The sequence below is a fragment of the Orbicella faveolata genome, unplaced genomic scaffold, assembly GCF_042242905.1.
Source record: "Orbicella faveolata isolate gen_17 unplaced genomic scaffold, um_ofav_v1 contig_3, whole genome shotgun sequence".
Taxonomy (NCBI): Eukaryota; Metazoa; Cnidaria; class Anthozoa; order Scleractinia; family Merulinidae; genus Orbicella; species Orbicella faveolata.
The window spans coordinates 6,331,406-6,347,472 of record NW_028301558.1 but is presented as its reverse complement, the minus strand read 5'-3'; the positions used below and the strand labels follow the sequence as shown (position 1 = coordinate 6,347,472).

The 16,067-nt window shown below is 38.2% G+C and overlaps 1 protein-coding gene and 1 long non-coding RNA gene across 13 annotated transcripts in view; one reads left to right on the top strand and one right to left on the bottom strand.

Annotated features, from left to right (window-relative positions):
• The first annotated feature begins 1,045 nt into the window (after positions 1-1,045).
• On the top strand, positions 1,046-4,517 carry LOC149106192 (uncharacterized). 11 transcript variants are annotated; one of them, XR_016209797.1, is made up of 7 exons: positions 1,047-1,114; positions 1,209-1,291; positions 1,957-1,987; positions 2,653-2,707; positions 2,794-2,900; positions 3,203-3,326; positions 3,999-4,517. It is a non-coding gene; the product is annotated as an uncharacterized LOC149106192 (long non-coding RNA). The 11 variants fall into 11 exon arrangements; XR_016209794.1 differs by having other exon boundaries at positions 1,046-1,114; positions 1,209-1,987; XR_016209788.1 differs by having other exon boundaries at positions 2,653-2,900.
• Positions 4,518-6,384: 1,867 nt separating this feature from the next.
• Positions 6,385-16,067, bottom strand: part of LOC110068233 (enhancer of mRNA-decapping protein 4-like) — a 33,031-nt gene continuing 23,348 nt past the window's right edge. For both annotated transcript variants that reach the window (XM_089297989.1, XM_089297990.1), the window contains exons 19-26: positions 15,372-15,583; positions 14,316-14,375; positions 13,642-13,807; positions 11,198-11,384; positions 10,375-10,552; positions 10,160-10,213; positions 9,399-9,562; positions 6,385-7,596 (exon numbers count right to left, since the gene is read on the bottom strand). In XM_089297989.1, the coding sequence (XP_089154115.1) occupies positions 7,419-7,596; positions 9,399-9,562; positions 10,160-10,213; positions 10,375-10,552; positions 11,198-11,384; positions 13,642-13,807; positions 14,316-14,375; positions 15,372-15,583 (1,199 nt within the window). In that variant the 3' untranslated portion in view covers positions 6,385-7,418. The remainder of the gene's footprint in view (positions 7,597-9,398; positions 9,563-10,159; positions 10,214-10,374; positions 10,553-11,197; positions 11,385-13,641; positions 13,808-14,315; positions 14,376-15,371; positions 15,584-16,067) is intronic.

Sequence of the window (16,067 nt, the reverse complement as noted above, 5' to 3'; positions counted from 1 at the left end):
TTCCAAACACCTCGAAGGTCGTCAAAAATACTCCGCTGCGCGTCATATTTTCAACTCTCTTCTCGGTGTTTCGAAATGTGGTCAAACACGGTCTTTCGTGTTTGATATGTCGCTTACCCGGTTTTACTGAGCACTGTAACGCATGTAAGTGAAGTGGACATGAATTCGCGGGACCGTCTCACTGGCATTTGTCGTGCTGTCGTCACGATTTCAGTACAAAACTGTATTTGCAAAATATTGTCTTATCAGTCGTAAAAAATAACTTACCGTTGTGGAACCACGTGCAGGCAATAAATCCTGACCCCCGATTAATGTGAGCTTAAATGCCTTTTATTTTCGTATGATTTCCACGATACTCCACGAGTATTAAAACGTGAATCACAAAGGAATTCTGAGAATAGTACAAGGTCCTAAGTCCAAATTAAAAAGGTTTAACATGTTTTACATCTACCCCACAGTGTGCAAAGGTAATCCTCTCTGATGACCCAGGGCTAGTGATCCTGTGGATTCTGTCCGTCACTTACCCGATGGCTAAATTAAAATTTTTGGACCTTATTTGGGAATTTTTTGCAAAAATCCAAATTACAGAAGAACTTTAAGAGATGAACTTCGAAGGACAAGCCTCCTCCAGTTCTTCAGGTGGCCGAAGCTGCAAGGGGTCTGAACTAGGCACCTGCGGCCAAGAGCGAGTAATCTGACCAGAAGTTGAGTTGCCTCTTTTCGGTTTGCTTGCTCTGGAGGTAGACAAACAAAATCTTTTTTTTTTTTCTCTCTCCCTCACCCCCACCCCCCGACCCGTTCTCGTGTGTAACGTGCACCACTCGGAGTCCTGTAAGTTATTACCTTGTTATTACTCTTTTTCTTTGGCCATTGTAGCTTGATAAGAAATAACACGCAAACTGCGGTGATAAACATGGCAATAAAACGCATGTTAAAAAACAAAGTTCATTTACTTGACGTTTCGTAAGAAACGTCAAGTAAATGAACTTTGTTTTTTAGCATGCGTTTTATTGCCATGTTTATCACCGCAGTTTGCGTGTTATGTCTTGCCTTGCTATTGTTCCAAGATCCTTTGCGAGCGTCCCAACTAAACATGGCGCCCAAAGAGAAGAAGGTATTTTTTGTTTAAAATCATTCCTTTTCACTCAGTTTTGATAGTTTGAGCCGTTTGAAATATAATGAGCAACGAAATGTCTTCTTCTTTTCAGGTAAACTATGATTCTTTGATCCTAAATTATTGGATGTAGGCAGAATAGACGTGGCACGGGTGCTGACTACTCCGAGTACTAAAGTAAGCTCATCGATTTTTGAGGTACAAAAGCAAATTTGTACTTGATTCTGACTGCGAAAAGTGATGAACGTAGTGCGTAGTATGTTACATACATTAATCTTACTAAATAGTTCCTTTACAAACCTGCAAATTACGAAGTATGAGGTTCAAGGGTCCATTAACTGACCTTTTCGAGCCGTTGCTTCGAAAAATTTATTCTCATATAACCTCGTCATTTTTAGTTAGTTCACAGACAGACCAAGCTCTCTCTATGGACCACACGAGCAACACAATATGGCATCGAATTATAAGGGTTTATGTGGGATTTTCTACAAGATATCCATGGAGGTAGTTAAAAGTGAAAATTCTCAATAAAAATGGCTTACCTTATTTCATATGTGTGTTGTTTGCTCCTGGTGTGGTTATTTTACCGATTGAACTTGATTTACGCGACTCTTTTGAATTCTTTATAAAGGGAAAACCGGAATTCAAAAAAGTCGCCCTAGGTCACCAGAGAGGAGTCGTTTGGTTCATAGAGAGAGCTTGGGCTGCCTGTGGTAGAAGTATTAAGTGTAGCACGATATTACAACCAGCAATGGGCAAGAACAGTTATCTACAATAAGGGGATGAGTAACTAAATAATTAACTAAGTGCACTGAAGAACTAAAACAAAGATTTATTTTCAGGATGGAGTGGGAGACAACTGTTGTGGAAGAGGTTAGCAAACAGTATTGCACCATATTTCCGTACACGAGGCAGTTGTCTCCATCATATGCTACGAGGTGATGTTGTGAGCTGTTAGAAAGAGGAGCTTGGAATGAGTGCTTTCGTTAAGATTTTAGGCAACATATTGTCTTAAACAAATAGTGAAATTTTCCTCTAACTTCGGGGCGTTGCTCCTTTTGGAAGCGAGGGAGGGGGAGTGCAGGTGGTAGTTAATTTTGAATCTTTATGTTTTATCCACACTTTCTCCCTGATTGCACCAAGGTCTGCCTACGGGGATATGTTAGCGATTAAAGAGGTGCTGTATGAAATTGTAGCCGTTGTATTAGGGACAGTTGATAACCTTGTTAGGAGTGTAAAAGTTTATGGAGACTGACCAATTTGTATGGGTGTAAATTGTGGATTTTAAGAGGCTAGGGAAAGAAATGTAAACTGGGGAATTTCCAGCATATGGTTTCCATATCCTTTGGAAAAATTATAAATAACTTAAAGATTTTGACAATCCCAGGCTGGATAAGGAGTAGACTTGGTAGGGAGGAGGGGTATGGGGGGCGGGGGGGGGGGGGGGGAACCGTGATACATGTTTAAATCTGCGTTAACGAACTCTTGAACAGAACAAATCATGGAATCCTGTCCTTAGCTCTTTATCTTGTTTTTAGCAACTGAATTCCCGGGCTACACCAATTGAAATGAGTTTGATGGGTTTGGCCGAAGGTGAGGTGACTAAACAAGGAACATCTCAAAGACTAATTTTTGTACTGATGTATTTGTATTTTAAGTTTTTTACCGCTCATCCTCAGGACACCAATGAGGGTTCCCCTCCAGCTCTTCCCAAGGTGATTGCATCTCTACTGACAGTTAAAATGACTCCGGAAAAAGTGGCCGAGTCTTGGCTTTGTGTGCTGAGGTGATGAAGCATTTCTTCTCTCTCTCTTTTCACCTCTTTTAATTGATAATTTGCTCCAAAGTTTAAGAGTTGTGGATACAGTGCTGTCATTTTGTTTATTAAATAATTATTGTCTGATCCACCTTGATTGATCTGTATGTTTGCGTCAACAATATTTTTGTGGTCACTTCTAACGGTTAGTGAAACTCACAACCTTTTTCGGTGTCGTTTGATGGTAAATTTGCGTACTTTAAAAGTAAGGTTGTAGAAGGATGTTTTTATTTGACGTTTTCACTGATATTTTCTGGTTAAATTACCTACAGCTCTTAAGTTATGCTGTGCTGTCTGCTTAAGCGAATTCCAAGAGGGTGAGCAATCTACCCAGCTGCCATGCAGCCATGCAGCCATGAATTTTACAATCAGTGCATCACAACATGGCTACAAATGGTAAATGCACTAATATTTGTGTAATTAACAGACAAACAGGCAGATTGACAGACAGACAGACAATTTATTTCAACACGGTATCTCTTCAATTGCAAAGAATTAAAAAATAAAGATAATTATTACTGGGAAGACTTGTTACAGTCAAGTTTTTAATTGTAACATTTCCTGACTGACTGACTGACCACGAGCCACTAAGCTAGTTTTATTTGTAGCCTTAAATTTTTTTCTTGAAAGAAAGCTACATTCGATTTTGTGCATTCTCATGTAAACAAGTGAGGCGAAGTACAACCCTTTCGCAGATTATCAACAGATTATTTGAATGAGTTTGAGGTTCCTTGGCACTGTGCGAGGTTTATACAAATTAATTACTAAAATAATGTCATGCGAAGAAAGTAGTGTTGATAAGGCACACTGAAGCAGCGAGTCTGAACTTTGTGGCAGATAAAAGTTGATTAAACTTTTTGGACTTTTGTTGTCAAAACAGTAAGTGTTGTCTCGTTGGTAGAGCGGCAGCATACCAGCGAGAAAACTCCTGATAAAGGCCTTTTTTGTGGAATGTAGCGGGAAAAAGTTGATGGACTAAACAGGGTAAAATTTCTGATGGCTACAAATTCAATCTCTATAAGGGGGAGAGTTGTATTCAAGATTAAAGATGCTTTCTTTTCTTTGTAGCAGGCCACTTGTCCAACATGCAGAGACGAGTTGCTCCACTGAAGAAACAACTGTAAATTGTAAACGTTGGTATTATAAGTTTTGTTAGTATCGTTAAATTGTAAGTCACATTAACATTGTAAGTAATAGGTAATTTTTGTATGTAGTGTAATGTAAGTTATTGCATTAATAAAATTAAAAAAAAAAAAAGAAAAAAAGAACTTTAACCAAAAAAATTTTAACTGTATTTTAGGTAGTTAGTTAAAAATTAAAGTATGATTGTAAGTAGCTAAATGAATTTTACTGTGTTTAAATTTACTCGATCTGAATAGCGTAGCGTCGAGTCGAGTCGAGTCGAGTCGCGTCGAGTCGCGTCGAGTCGAGTAGCGTAGCGTAGAGTACAGTACAGTACAGTACAGTACAGTACAGTACAGTAGCGTAGCGTAGAGTACAGTAGAGTGGAGTAGCGTAGAGTATAGTAGAGTAGAGTTTGGGTACGGAAGAGTAGAGTAGAGTAGCGTAGAATAGCGTAGAATAGAATAGAGTATAGTAGAGAAGAGATGAGAAGAGTACGGCTTTTTTACTTACAGAGTAGAGAAGGCAGTGCTAAATGGAGGGAGTAGAGGCTGTAGAGTCTGAGAAACTCTACGCTTTTCGTCGATCATTTTTTGGGACACATTTTACCAAATCACCCTTTATTTAAATTGGCGCTTGTATGTTATTTCGGAGGGTGGGTAGTGGGGGGGGGGGGGGGGAGGGGGAATTGGCAGTTTTGCAGGTGGCAGGAAGAGGCCTGTTAAAAATTAGCGTTTTTTTTTCAAATTTTACATGTAAACCTGAGTTGTTGTTTGTCTAAAAATGTTTCAAAGATGTTAGAAGTAGTAACACTTGGCATTTTGTCTCTGCCTTTTTTTGGTTTAAAATTTGCAAGATGCTTCCATGTTTGTTTAGCCCAAGCTTGATGAGGGATCTTAAAATCATTGCATGGTCATGCGTCTTCTAAAGAAAGCATACTAATGAATTTAGAGATATACAGTGATGTTGCTTCTCATCATTTCTAATAAGCTTCTACAAAATCTTTGAACTCACACTTCAGCAATTTTAACAAGAAACTTCAACAGCTTACTACAATTGCCACAAAATCTTTCAGCCAAGGAAGTTGAGTCGTTGGTCAGAAAATAAAGTTAAAGAGTAAGAACTATCTTTCATTCCTGAAAAGGGTAAATGACAAAATCAGGATAATAATAACAATGAGTTTCCCCAAGAAATCATTTTTCTGTATATTCTACTATCTGAAAAAAAGAGTACAAAAACTGACATGAAATAATTACTTGTACAGAAAGGTTCTGATTATTATTTATGACAAATTATGGTTACTATAAACATACAGGAATATATTTTTTTCATGATGAGAACTGATTCCAAAATCATTCACGTGAAAATGATTAAGTTCCAATATTGTCCAAATACTAACTTGAAATACATGTCATTTTGATTTTAATTTTAGAAGAGTGTACAAATGAGTGATCTAATGGCAGTGAGTGAAATAAAAAACAAAATATTGGCTTATTTATTCTTGTCTCTTTTTGCTTGTATGTGCTTATTGTGAGCCAAGTTGTTGTCACTATTTTGGTAGGTTGTCAGTTAAAAGGACCGGTAACACGTTGTTGGTGTATTATTGAAGCACTAGTAATCTGTCAGTGGTATTATAGCCAGACTAGTGCCCTCCATAACGCATCAAATGGGTTGACACCATTAGCTGTGTCTGCCACAGTATTGTAAGCATGGTGTGCTGGGCAAAACATTGGTAAGTGTCAGTAGTTTGTCAGGAAAACCATTGCCAGTACAGCGTGAACCAAACTCTTGGTAATGTGTTAAAGCCTGGTTCACACAGTTTGTGACATACAAGAAAACTTAACATTAATTTTCCTTACATTGCATGTCATTATGCCTACATCATTATGTCCCTTTTAATTTGTTATGTTGTGTTGTTCACATTGGTCAGATATACATTGGTGAGATACAACATCAACATAGGATGCTTTTTGCATTTGCGTGATCTTGTCGTTATGTCACATGTGTGAACCAGGCCTTTGTCAACTCATCAGTGCCATGTTGGTATAACATTGGACAATAACTTTTTTACTCTGATTGTTGACAAGTTTTTTTTAGTTTTAGCACCGATATTTTTGTATTTATCATTGGAAAAATTCATCCCACCATGCTCATTTAGACTAGCATGGAAAGGCTCTTTCCCAATTTACTTAACATCTGGAGAGAAGAGTGACAATACCACAATACAGTTGTTGGTACATGTACCAAGACCAAACTCCCTCTAGGACAGTTTTCACTGGTTTATGAGAAAAGTTGGAGTATGCTTGTTGTAAAACAATGTAGTTGTCTACACTTGTATACCAGAACTTCATGTTTAATGGTGAATAACAAGTGACTAACATAAACAGAACCTAGTACTTCCCACCCTACAATTCATGCATCACTGATTTAGTTTTGAATGAAGATCTATGTCAAACAAGATAGATAGCCATTTTTCATTAAACTTATCAATACAACTGTTATTATTATATCTCTAAGTTAGTATGCATGCTGTGATTGGCCAATTTAGCACAGGGTATTTGACTGTATGGCCCGCTAAAATTCAAAGCTGTTTTTGTTGCCAAAATGTTTTGTTAAATATCAGTGTTCTTAACCTTTTTAGCAAGTAAAAGTTTAAAACTTTCTTTTTACTTCTGAACTTGTGTAATAAAACCTGTTAATGACTAAGAGTCACTTAACAATGATTTCAAAGTGACTTGTTTTGCTTTCGTGGTGCATCAGAAATTTGAATCTGTTCCACATGAATAGAAATTGTTCCTGAACCCATCAGACAGACAGTAGAGATATAATAAATATCTCATTAACCTCGTTTTTTTGTTCTGTACTGTAAGTTATGGATCCTTGTTTTTCCCCTTCAATTTATGGCTTGCGTGCTTCACACTTGGGCCATAGATCGATGGGGAAAAAACTTGGTCCATAACTTACAGTACAGCCCATGAACTCGGTTAGAAAGAGTTACTTAGTAAGTTGACCATTGCAGGATCATTTTTTAGATGTGCCCAAGTGCCATTTCACTTGTGAAACAGTAACAAGACAAAGTACAACACACCTTTCTATCTACTCCTAGATTGACCCTTTGAAGCGTGCATTTTAAACATTAACGTACTAACACAAGGCAAGTCCTGGTAAATATAAGTTCTGGCTTCAGCATCTAGTCTTTATGAAATATGAGCACAACATTTTTTTAAGTCTTTGCTGAATTTTCCCGCCACAACTTCTTGAGACCAATTTCATTATGGGTCGCCAGATGCCATCTTTCTCTCAAACTGTACAGCTGTTATCCATTGATTCTCTACCATTTACACTTTTTGTACTGCTTACTGTTGGCTATCTAAGGAGTGACCTTGCAGCCATTTGTAACATCTTTAGAGAACGTTGCATGGGACCTGATGCTTCTTGGATAGCCAACTGAAGCTGCTGACATAACCCCTCTACAACACCTGGCATGTGTTCTCTTGTGACCTCATCATGTGCGTCCAGTGCCATGAGAGATTCTTCTATGTATCTGTTATGTCAAAAGACAATAAGAACATGACTTACATAGGAAAATAATATTTATCATAATCAAAATAAAATAAATCAAAAATATGAGTACTAAAGACTTGTTTACTGTTTGTGCTGTGCTCTAAGACCTGGAGCCAGTTGTCAAAGGGTTGAAAGCGTTATCCAGCGGGTAAATCACTATTCAGTGGATAAGAGTTGGTTCTAAACAAGCCACATTATCCACGGGACTGTGATTTTATCCAATAGATGGCAGGATAGCATTCTATCCATGCTTTGCCCGACTGGGGCCTGGTAACAACCAATGTTAGGACCAGTTTCAGACTTCAGAGCGGAAAAACGTACTGTACAGCTCTCTGCACATCCCTAACTCTACTTGCAGCCTCAAGTAATAGTGCAGGCTGCAATGGTGTAATGAACGATTGACTGCTAATAAGGTATGCAAGGATGTCATTTGGTTGATTGATTTATACTTGGAAGAGCATAAATTGTTTTCACTATTTCACTGTTAAGAAAACAAGGCTTCCCTGCCTGCTGAGAGGTTCTCTTACTTCTATATTCAGTGGTGTGCTTATATGGATGCAATATGTAAAGAGTGTTTGTGGAATAAATGTCTTCGAGCCAAAATTTCTTGTATACGGCAGGGAAGTTAGGAAGCGTTCTTTAGGTTAATTTTGTCCGAAAAAAATTGATTCCCCACAAAAGCAATACACTAGCTTTCCATTAGTGAGGTTAAAATGTTGCTCCTTACTGGGAAAATTGGGAAAGCATGCAAAGTTCGTAGCCTTTTTTGTTTACAAGATCGACGAAATTCCCACCATTTTTTCAACCTTGGAGCCTGGCACAAAGACAAAACTTATGCATGCTTTCTAGATTACGTTTTTCTGCTCTGAAGTTTCAGACCATTTAGACAAAATGAGCTGATTAACAAATCAAATGTGGTTTAGCATGGTCTGTACTCTTATCGACACATCATCACAACGGTCAAAATGTTGTGGACTTGCGAGGCACAGCTGAGAGAGTCCACAACAAATTTTGACCACTGTGACGACGTGCATCATTGTCGATAAGAGTACAGACCACGCTAAACCACATTTCGATCTGCCTTTTACCACAATATCAACATCAAAGACAATGCTTTTTACAGAGTGCGAGCTGAAAAAGGCATTGCGTGACACGATGACGCGAGCAGCGTTGTCTGGACTCTAATCCACAAAGGCAAACTAGCCAATCACATTGCGAGATTAGTAGCAATTGTGGTAAAAAGAAAAATTGCATGCCTGGCTCTAGGCAAGAATTCATGCACAAACTATTCTATAGGTTGACCATTGAGCTATGTTTAACCTTACACATCTAGGTTAATTTCTAATGCAAGGATGATTGGGTACAAGCACCAAGTACAGACCTTGCAGAGAAAGCATACAAGACTTAGCTAGTTCAGAAGGCCAATATCTAAAATCAACCAGTATTGGACGATTCACTGCCAGGACATTCCTGCGTGATCCCATGTGGTGTCCTTGTTGTTTTGTGGTTTATATTTCTGAAAATAATTAACTTACATGGTAGAGTTTTGATTTCTTACAACTTTCTTTTCGTGCTTATTTTCCTTTGAAAACATAGGATGTGAACAAACACCTGTTCTTAATCATAATTGAGTGTTTGAAGTTGAAGATGTCTTTCTACTCTGCGCTAAACATTTTCAGTCTTGTAACCAAGCTTACTCATGACCGTACTGGGAGAGTATGAGCCCCTGGACTTATTTATACAGAAATCCAACTGGAAAACCACATTCATAGTCATACTTACTTATGCTTTAGCTCTGTGTTGATGGTGAGATCCACAGACAGTTGCTGTATTAGAGACAGTAATACTGGCTGTGATAAAGGACAAGGTGACTGGGAGAAGACCTCTTCAGGATTAACATTTTCGCAAACATACATCACAACATTTAGATCTGCGGCTGTCAGGGCCTAAGAGAAAATGCAGTACTGTCAGCGCCAATAACACGATCTATTTAATGCCATATTTCGGAAACCTTCAGAAACATTTTCAGAGACTTTGATCTTCCTTTTTCTTTTAACCTTCCCACTTAAAAAACTGGAGAAGTTAGCTGGGGATTTTATGAATGAACATATTGCATTTTTTGTAGCAAAGCACTTTTTACTCATCTTTGTTTTGACTGAACAATCCCCATTTACCCTGAAAGATATTTGAGCAAGAGGTGAAAAAGTCAGCAGAAAAATAGCTACACCACAACTGGGAGTGAACATAACATATTTCAACACAACACTTTCCCCAAATTTTAGTCACCTATTTGTCGTGCTTCTCCCACTTTGTGAAAAGCCTTCAGGTGAAAAGGTTCATATTATACCCTTATTTAGATCCTGTTATCAAATGATGCGAAATACTCTCAGAAATCACAGATTGTTGAGCAAGATGCAACAGTTTAAACATAAGAGGGGTTTGGAGATACATTGTATGTCCACCTTTCTGTTATGTATCTTGTTTCTTGTTCAATGATAAACAAAATAAAGGAGGAACTTTGCAAAGTCAGAACAAAAAGCTACCTCTTGGAATGCCTGCCCCACTTGTCCAGATTTCAGCAAGTTGGAAACTACCACCTGTAGAGAGAAGTATTAACTTTATAGATAAAACTATGACTTACACACAAACCAGGCAGTCTACTCATTCCAAATTTAACAACAGTCCATGAAACATGAAGTGACCATAAAATTAAAACAAGCCCAATAATAACTTTCCTCTATGCTTCACTATCACCAACCTGAGTACGAGCTATATCAGGGACCTGTTGTGAAGTGCTTTCTGCTGCTGATGATGCTATCATCTCACTCAGCTGTTGACGCAGACCTTCCAAGCCCAATCCCATTTCTTTTTGGACTGAATCCTGGACTGATGCTAAGACCTCTGACAACAGCCGTGAGAAAATCTCTTCACGCAAACTACCAAGAATACACATACAATGCAATCAAAAACCATTCTGACAATAATTCTCTGGTCCTCAAAAACCAAGCTGCATAAGAATAAAAACAATTACTGGTAGTGTGGACCATTTAAAAGAATGAACATCAAACTTATTTTATATCGACATTATTTATACAGCTTGAAATTTGTTAGATTAAAGGAGTCCCAGCCTGCAATGACTGATAACGTGAGCGTCAAAATGTGTAAAGAAGTACAGCCTGAACATTGCAATATTAGGTGTTGGTTATAGCCGCTGACTATAAAAGGAACGCTCATTCCTATAAAAGGAATGCTCAAATTATGTTCATGTGCAGACATTTACTCAAAGTTGGTAAAAACTACTTGAACAAGAATAAAATAGGTCACACTATTCTCCTGAAATGTAATGTTACTATCTGCACAAACATCATATTACTGGTACACGTAATAATAATCATCATCATCATAATCCTCATCATCATCATCATCATCATCATCAACATATTGAGCCAGGATAGTACTGTCAGCATAAGCTGTTTTCAAAGTGTCCTGGACAACCCAAAATAACGAAAAAGAAATAGAATAGATAACAATGTACATGTAAGGTGTAAGGTAAAAAAACGATGTATCATTTATGCACCTACCCTTCTATGGATGACGACAATTGCTTTTGTAACATGACCTCAAAGTCAGCCATAATGTTTGATGACAGTCTCTCTGTCATGGCCTGGAATGACTGTGTCTGTGCTTCTAGCTGTCGCATTACAGGTTCAAAAGATTCTTTCTCTTCTCTTCTACGGTTATCCAGAGCAGTTGTAACCTGATGCAGGTCTGTGATAAGGTAAGTAACAATTTAAACTACCATTTGAGCTACATGGTTTTAAGAATTCTAAATCACTCGCTGTGTCAAGACTGCCATATCATTAGCCAATCAGAAGCCTTGTTTACTGTCATGATATATCAGCAATAGCCTCCATTTGCCACACAAATATATATATCTTCTTAGATGTTTTGGTGTGTAGTATTGCTGTATATTTTTACGAGTTGTACCGTATTTTGACGAGCCCGAAAACCAAAACATCAAACCAAAACATGTAATAAGGGATTTATTCTCCAACTGCTGCAGTCAATAAATTTATCAATGAAAAGAGGGAGAGTGTGATGGTTTTGCGTGCACGCGCCAACCTGTAGAGCAATAGAGCAATATAAGAAATGTCAAAAGAAGAACGGAATGTTTGTTTGAAGTATTTTTACATGTCTGCTAGGAAGAAAGATGGCATGTATTGCAAAAGTTCATCGATTAAATCGATTAGAGTCGCCATTAATCATTTCCTTCGCACTCCGCCGCACAACAAACCATTTTCCACTATCACTGACCAGGCAAAAAAACTTATTAGAGCATTTGTAAAAGGCCTCCGGAAAACGTAAACAGGCATCATTGCTGGCGTAGTCCGGCCATAAGAAACCAATTTTCAATGAGCAGATGAGGAAACTGTTCGACTTAAGCAAGCTCGGATCGGCCAAGAGCAAAAATCCCGCACAGCTACAGAGAACAACCTAGTTTTATCTCGGTCTCTTTTTTGTCCGATGAGGACAAGGGAATCAACGACAGCTAGTGTCAACAATTCTGTCCTTGCGAAAAACACCTCAAGGAGTTTAGTGTTTTGAACTGAACCGAAGTAAGCCCGGTTCTTTACCAGCCACGAAAAACCACTGATCAGGGTGGCCTTGGAGATTCTTAAGATGAATCTGACGTTCAGATAGTTTCTGTCCCTGACTCTGAGTCTGGCCAACAATGAGCTCCACACATGTTGTACAGCTCGAAATGCCAAGGCTTTCAAAACAAGGGAATCCTGAAATAGGTCTTGTCGAGAATAATTTTGGCACAACATCTGTGTCACATGGCGATCAAAGTTTTCTGCAGCATTATTACAACGGCAATGTGCAAGTGCACAATTATTCAGCACTTCTCCATGACTCGAACTTGACCGCTTTTCAAACTTTCTGACCAAAGTTATATCTCCTTCATTTGATAGACGTTCCTTGAATTCTACTTGATTGTAATTTCATTCAGCAAATTCGCTTGCTTCGCTTTCAAATTTTTCATTCAACTAAGTTTACAACGGGCGCAGATGCCATGTGATTTCCCACTTGTTGTTGTTTTGCCATATCGAGTTCCAGTTGCTTTGTAAAATTAAAATCCAATAAAATTAAGCTATAATTTCCAAGTATACCAAAGTACCAAATTTAACAAAACAATTATTCCATTTGCGCTTGTTGGTTATGAGATTGGTTATAGCCAACTCGGCCCTACGGGCCTCATTGGCTATTTACCATCTCATATCCAACACGCGCTCATGGAATAATTGTTAAATATTTGTACTGTTATTTGGACGGTATTCACTGCAGTTGGATACTAAACTCAGATATTTGTTTGCAGACATTATCTCTTCAGAGAAGCAAGCAGTTTTCTGAGAGAAAAACTCAAGGAAAACTGCGAGCTTCAAGGGAGAGATAATGTTCAAGGACAAATATCTGAGCATATTTTTCAAGTCAAATGGAGGCTATTGTGTTTACTAACATTTAAAATATTTTTCGCAAGTCACAGGATCTTTTAAAAATTGGGGAATATCACTCAGACATTCCGCGGTTTTAGCTCAGTCACAACCAATCTCATGCGAGTGAAAATACTTGATGCATTAATCATAACCTGCAATATCAAGTCGCTGACTTGACGTGGCCTGATTTATGAGTACTGTAAATACTTAATCATACCCTTTTTGATACGCTTCAGGCTTGTTTGGTCTCACCATGAGTATTTAGCCTCGACTGCTTCTTGCCAAAATACAGTCAAACCATGGCTCAACCAAACTCACCTGATATGCTACCAGAACATACCAAAAAGGCAGAATTAGGCAGAATTAAGCATAACTACTGTCAACAACAAACAACAGCTTGTCCAATGAGATGTGATGGAAACACAGAAGAGATGACAGATTGACCTTAAGAACAGATGGAGGAAAAAACACTCATCAACAAAACATAAGGAAAAAACAGACAAATAAACAAACCAATAAAACCAACATACATTGCTGTGTTCCTTTATGAAATGAATCATTTATCTGTTGGAACATGTTATGGCAAGCCCTCTCAAATGACGGCAAAATGGTGCTCTGGAATGCCTCACGGTAAGTCACCTGGATAGGTCCCTGAAGTGCACTTGCTGCTGCCCCACCAATGGCATCTACTACGCCCTGTTCACAGAAGAGTAATAATGTGAGAAGTCTGATTTAAATAAGGATGTGGTTTGTGAAGTAACCTAAGGCTGATAAAATCCTTTGAGCTGAGTTAGAAGCACAGACAGAAAAAAAAAATTGGCTAGAAGTCAGGGCAGATGGACTAAGCTCAGCAAGGACCATCAATCCTGACCAAAGGCCAGAAGACTTTGTAGTCTGGCCCAACTTAAGACAGTGAAGAATTCTTATCATGCCACCTTTGTGACATTGGTTTTGTTAGAAATTATAAAGAATGTGAAGCTGTACATGCCTATAATAAGTTGTTGACAAGTGCAGAGCTGAACACCTTTTTCCAAATTGATTCACTTCACCTAATCTTGACATCAGTTTGCAATATATTTTTCTACGGCATTGCACAAGAAAGGCTGTATGACAGAGACTGTTACTAAATTTCTATCAGCAGGTAAGTTAAGTCTCATTGCTCAAAATAACACAAAAGAAGTATGTCATTTGCTTGACACTGTACCTTACTTTTCACCATCTTAGCAATACTGTCCTTCAAAACACTGTCTGCAGCAGTTAGTTTCTAACAAGAAAATTCCAGAGTGAGGGATTTACACAATTAACTCTTCATTTTGGCAACCTCTCTGGTATTAGTTTTAGCATACCATCTTAAATGTTCTAACAAGCCTATGGACCTTCCACTTCAGTGTGTACAAACAATAGCACCAGAGCAAGGTTGGGGTGGACATTTTCATACAGTTGCTGTATTTTTGTCCACCCTGAACTCGACTCGGTACCATTGTTTGTTAGAATGCGGGAAAAGTCTGTTGTGGATCCATGAAATACAAAATATTTCAAGTGGCAGCAGTCAATGTATATGGCATTATGACATCAAATATATTACCTTTAAAAGTGTGCAAACTTTACTCTCAGTTCAGGAAAAAAAATCTCAAAGTATGTATTATAAATCAAACTTACTTGATATAAACTATTTTAATTTTGAGGAGGAAAACGTCAGGGGACAAAGCTGTATTTGGCCTTTGATAACTCTGCAACTTTGTTAGACTTTGGAAAGTTGAAAGTTTTCAGAAATTTTTAGGTGATATTCAGAAATACTGTCATTCTCAGTGAAAAAAAAATCACCATATTTGATCTGGAAAGCAATGGCAGGAAAACTGTATTTACAATGTACATCAGAGTTGTGCAATAACATCTCAAATCAAACATGAAGGTAAATTGGAGGGAGGGACTTAGCATGACACAATCAAGTTCTGGAATTAACAACCTCTGATATTTCTTCCCAAATCCACAAAGTAGGGACCCTCTAGAAGTAATGACTTTCCCAAAGTCGCAACTTCAAACACAACTTAGCTGGTTATGAAAAACAAGCAGCACCAAAATGATCTGACGGTGCAAGGGCAATATATTAATCTATATATATAATCTATACCAAAATTTTTTTTATGTTTGACTTGCTGAACTATGGTGCTTGTTGGGGTCATAATGAGGGTCACTACTTTCAGAACTTTACAGTTACTGTAGTCTGTTCAGCTAAGTACTACAAATACTTTATCGATACCTGTGCCAATGTAGTGTTAAGCTGCTCCTGTAGAGAGCTCAATACTTTCTGTACAGATGGAACCACTGCACTCTTAACTTCAGCCTTGAGAGCTTTGTCCAATTTTCCTGACAGGGTGGTGGTGAGTGTTTGTGACAGGGTACTCTGAAGCTGTTCATGTCTCTTCTTGTCTCCAGAGTGTCTCTCACGCAGAGCTTTTTCTAGACGTTGAGCTAAGTAGCCAGTCAAGGAAACATGGTTCTGTGCAATAACTCGTGGAACTGCATTTACAAATCATGCTCCAAAAAATAATTACTGTTAATATTCCAAAACTAAACGCCAAGCCTTGTTTTAAGGTCTGCCAATCAATGTTACTGCTAGATAGCCTGTGGTACTACCTAGGAAACTGGAATTTAGGCTCCACTCTCTTATACCTCTGTGTCCATTTGTTTCCGATAAACAACATTATTATTATTGATTCCGCTCACAGGGTTACCATGGATACCTCCCTGCTGTGCCTGAAGCATTCACACACCCCTGCTGACCTATAAGGCACCAGTTTCCAAGGTCATCTATTGGTGATGAGTTTAAATTATTTTTATGGGGTAACTTAAACTAGGGAAATTACTGTGATCTGTTGTCTATTATTTTAAGATCCAAGAGGTAGGAGACAGGTAAGAGAATGGTACCTACACCAAGTGTACATGATGACAATTG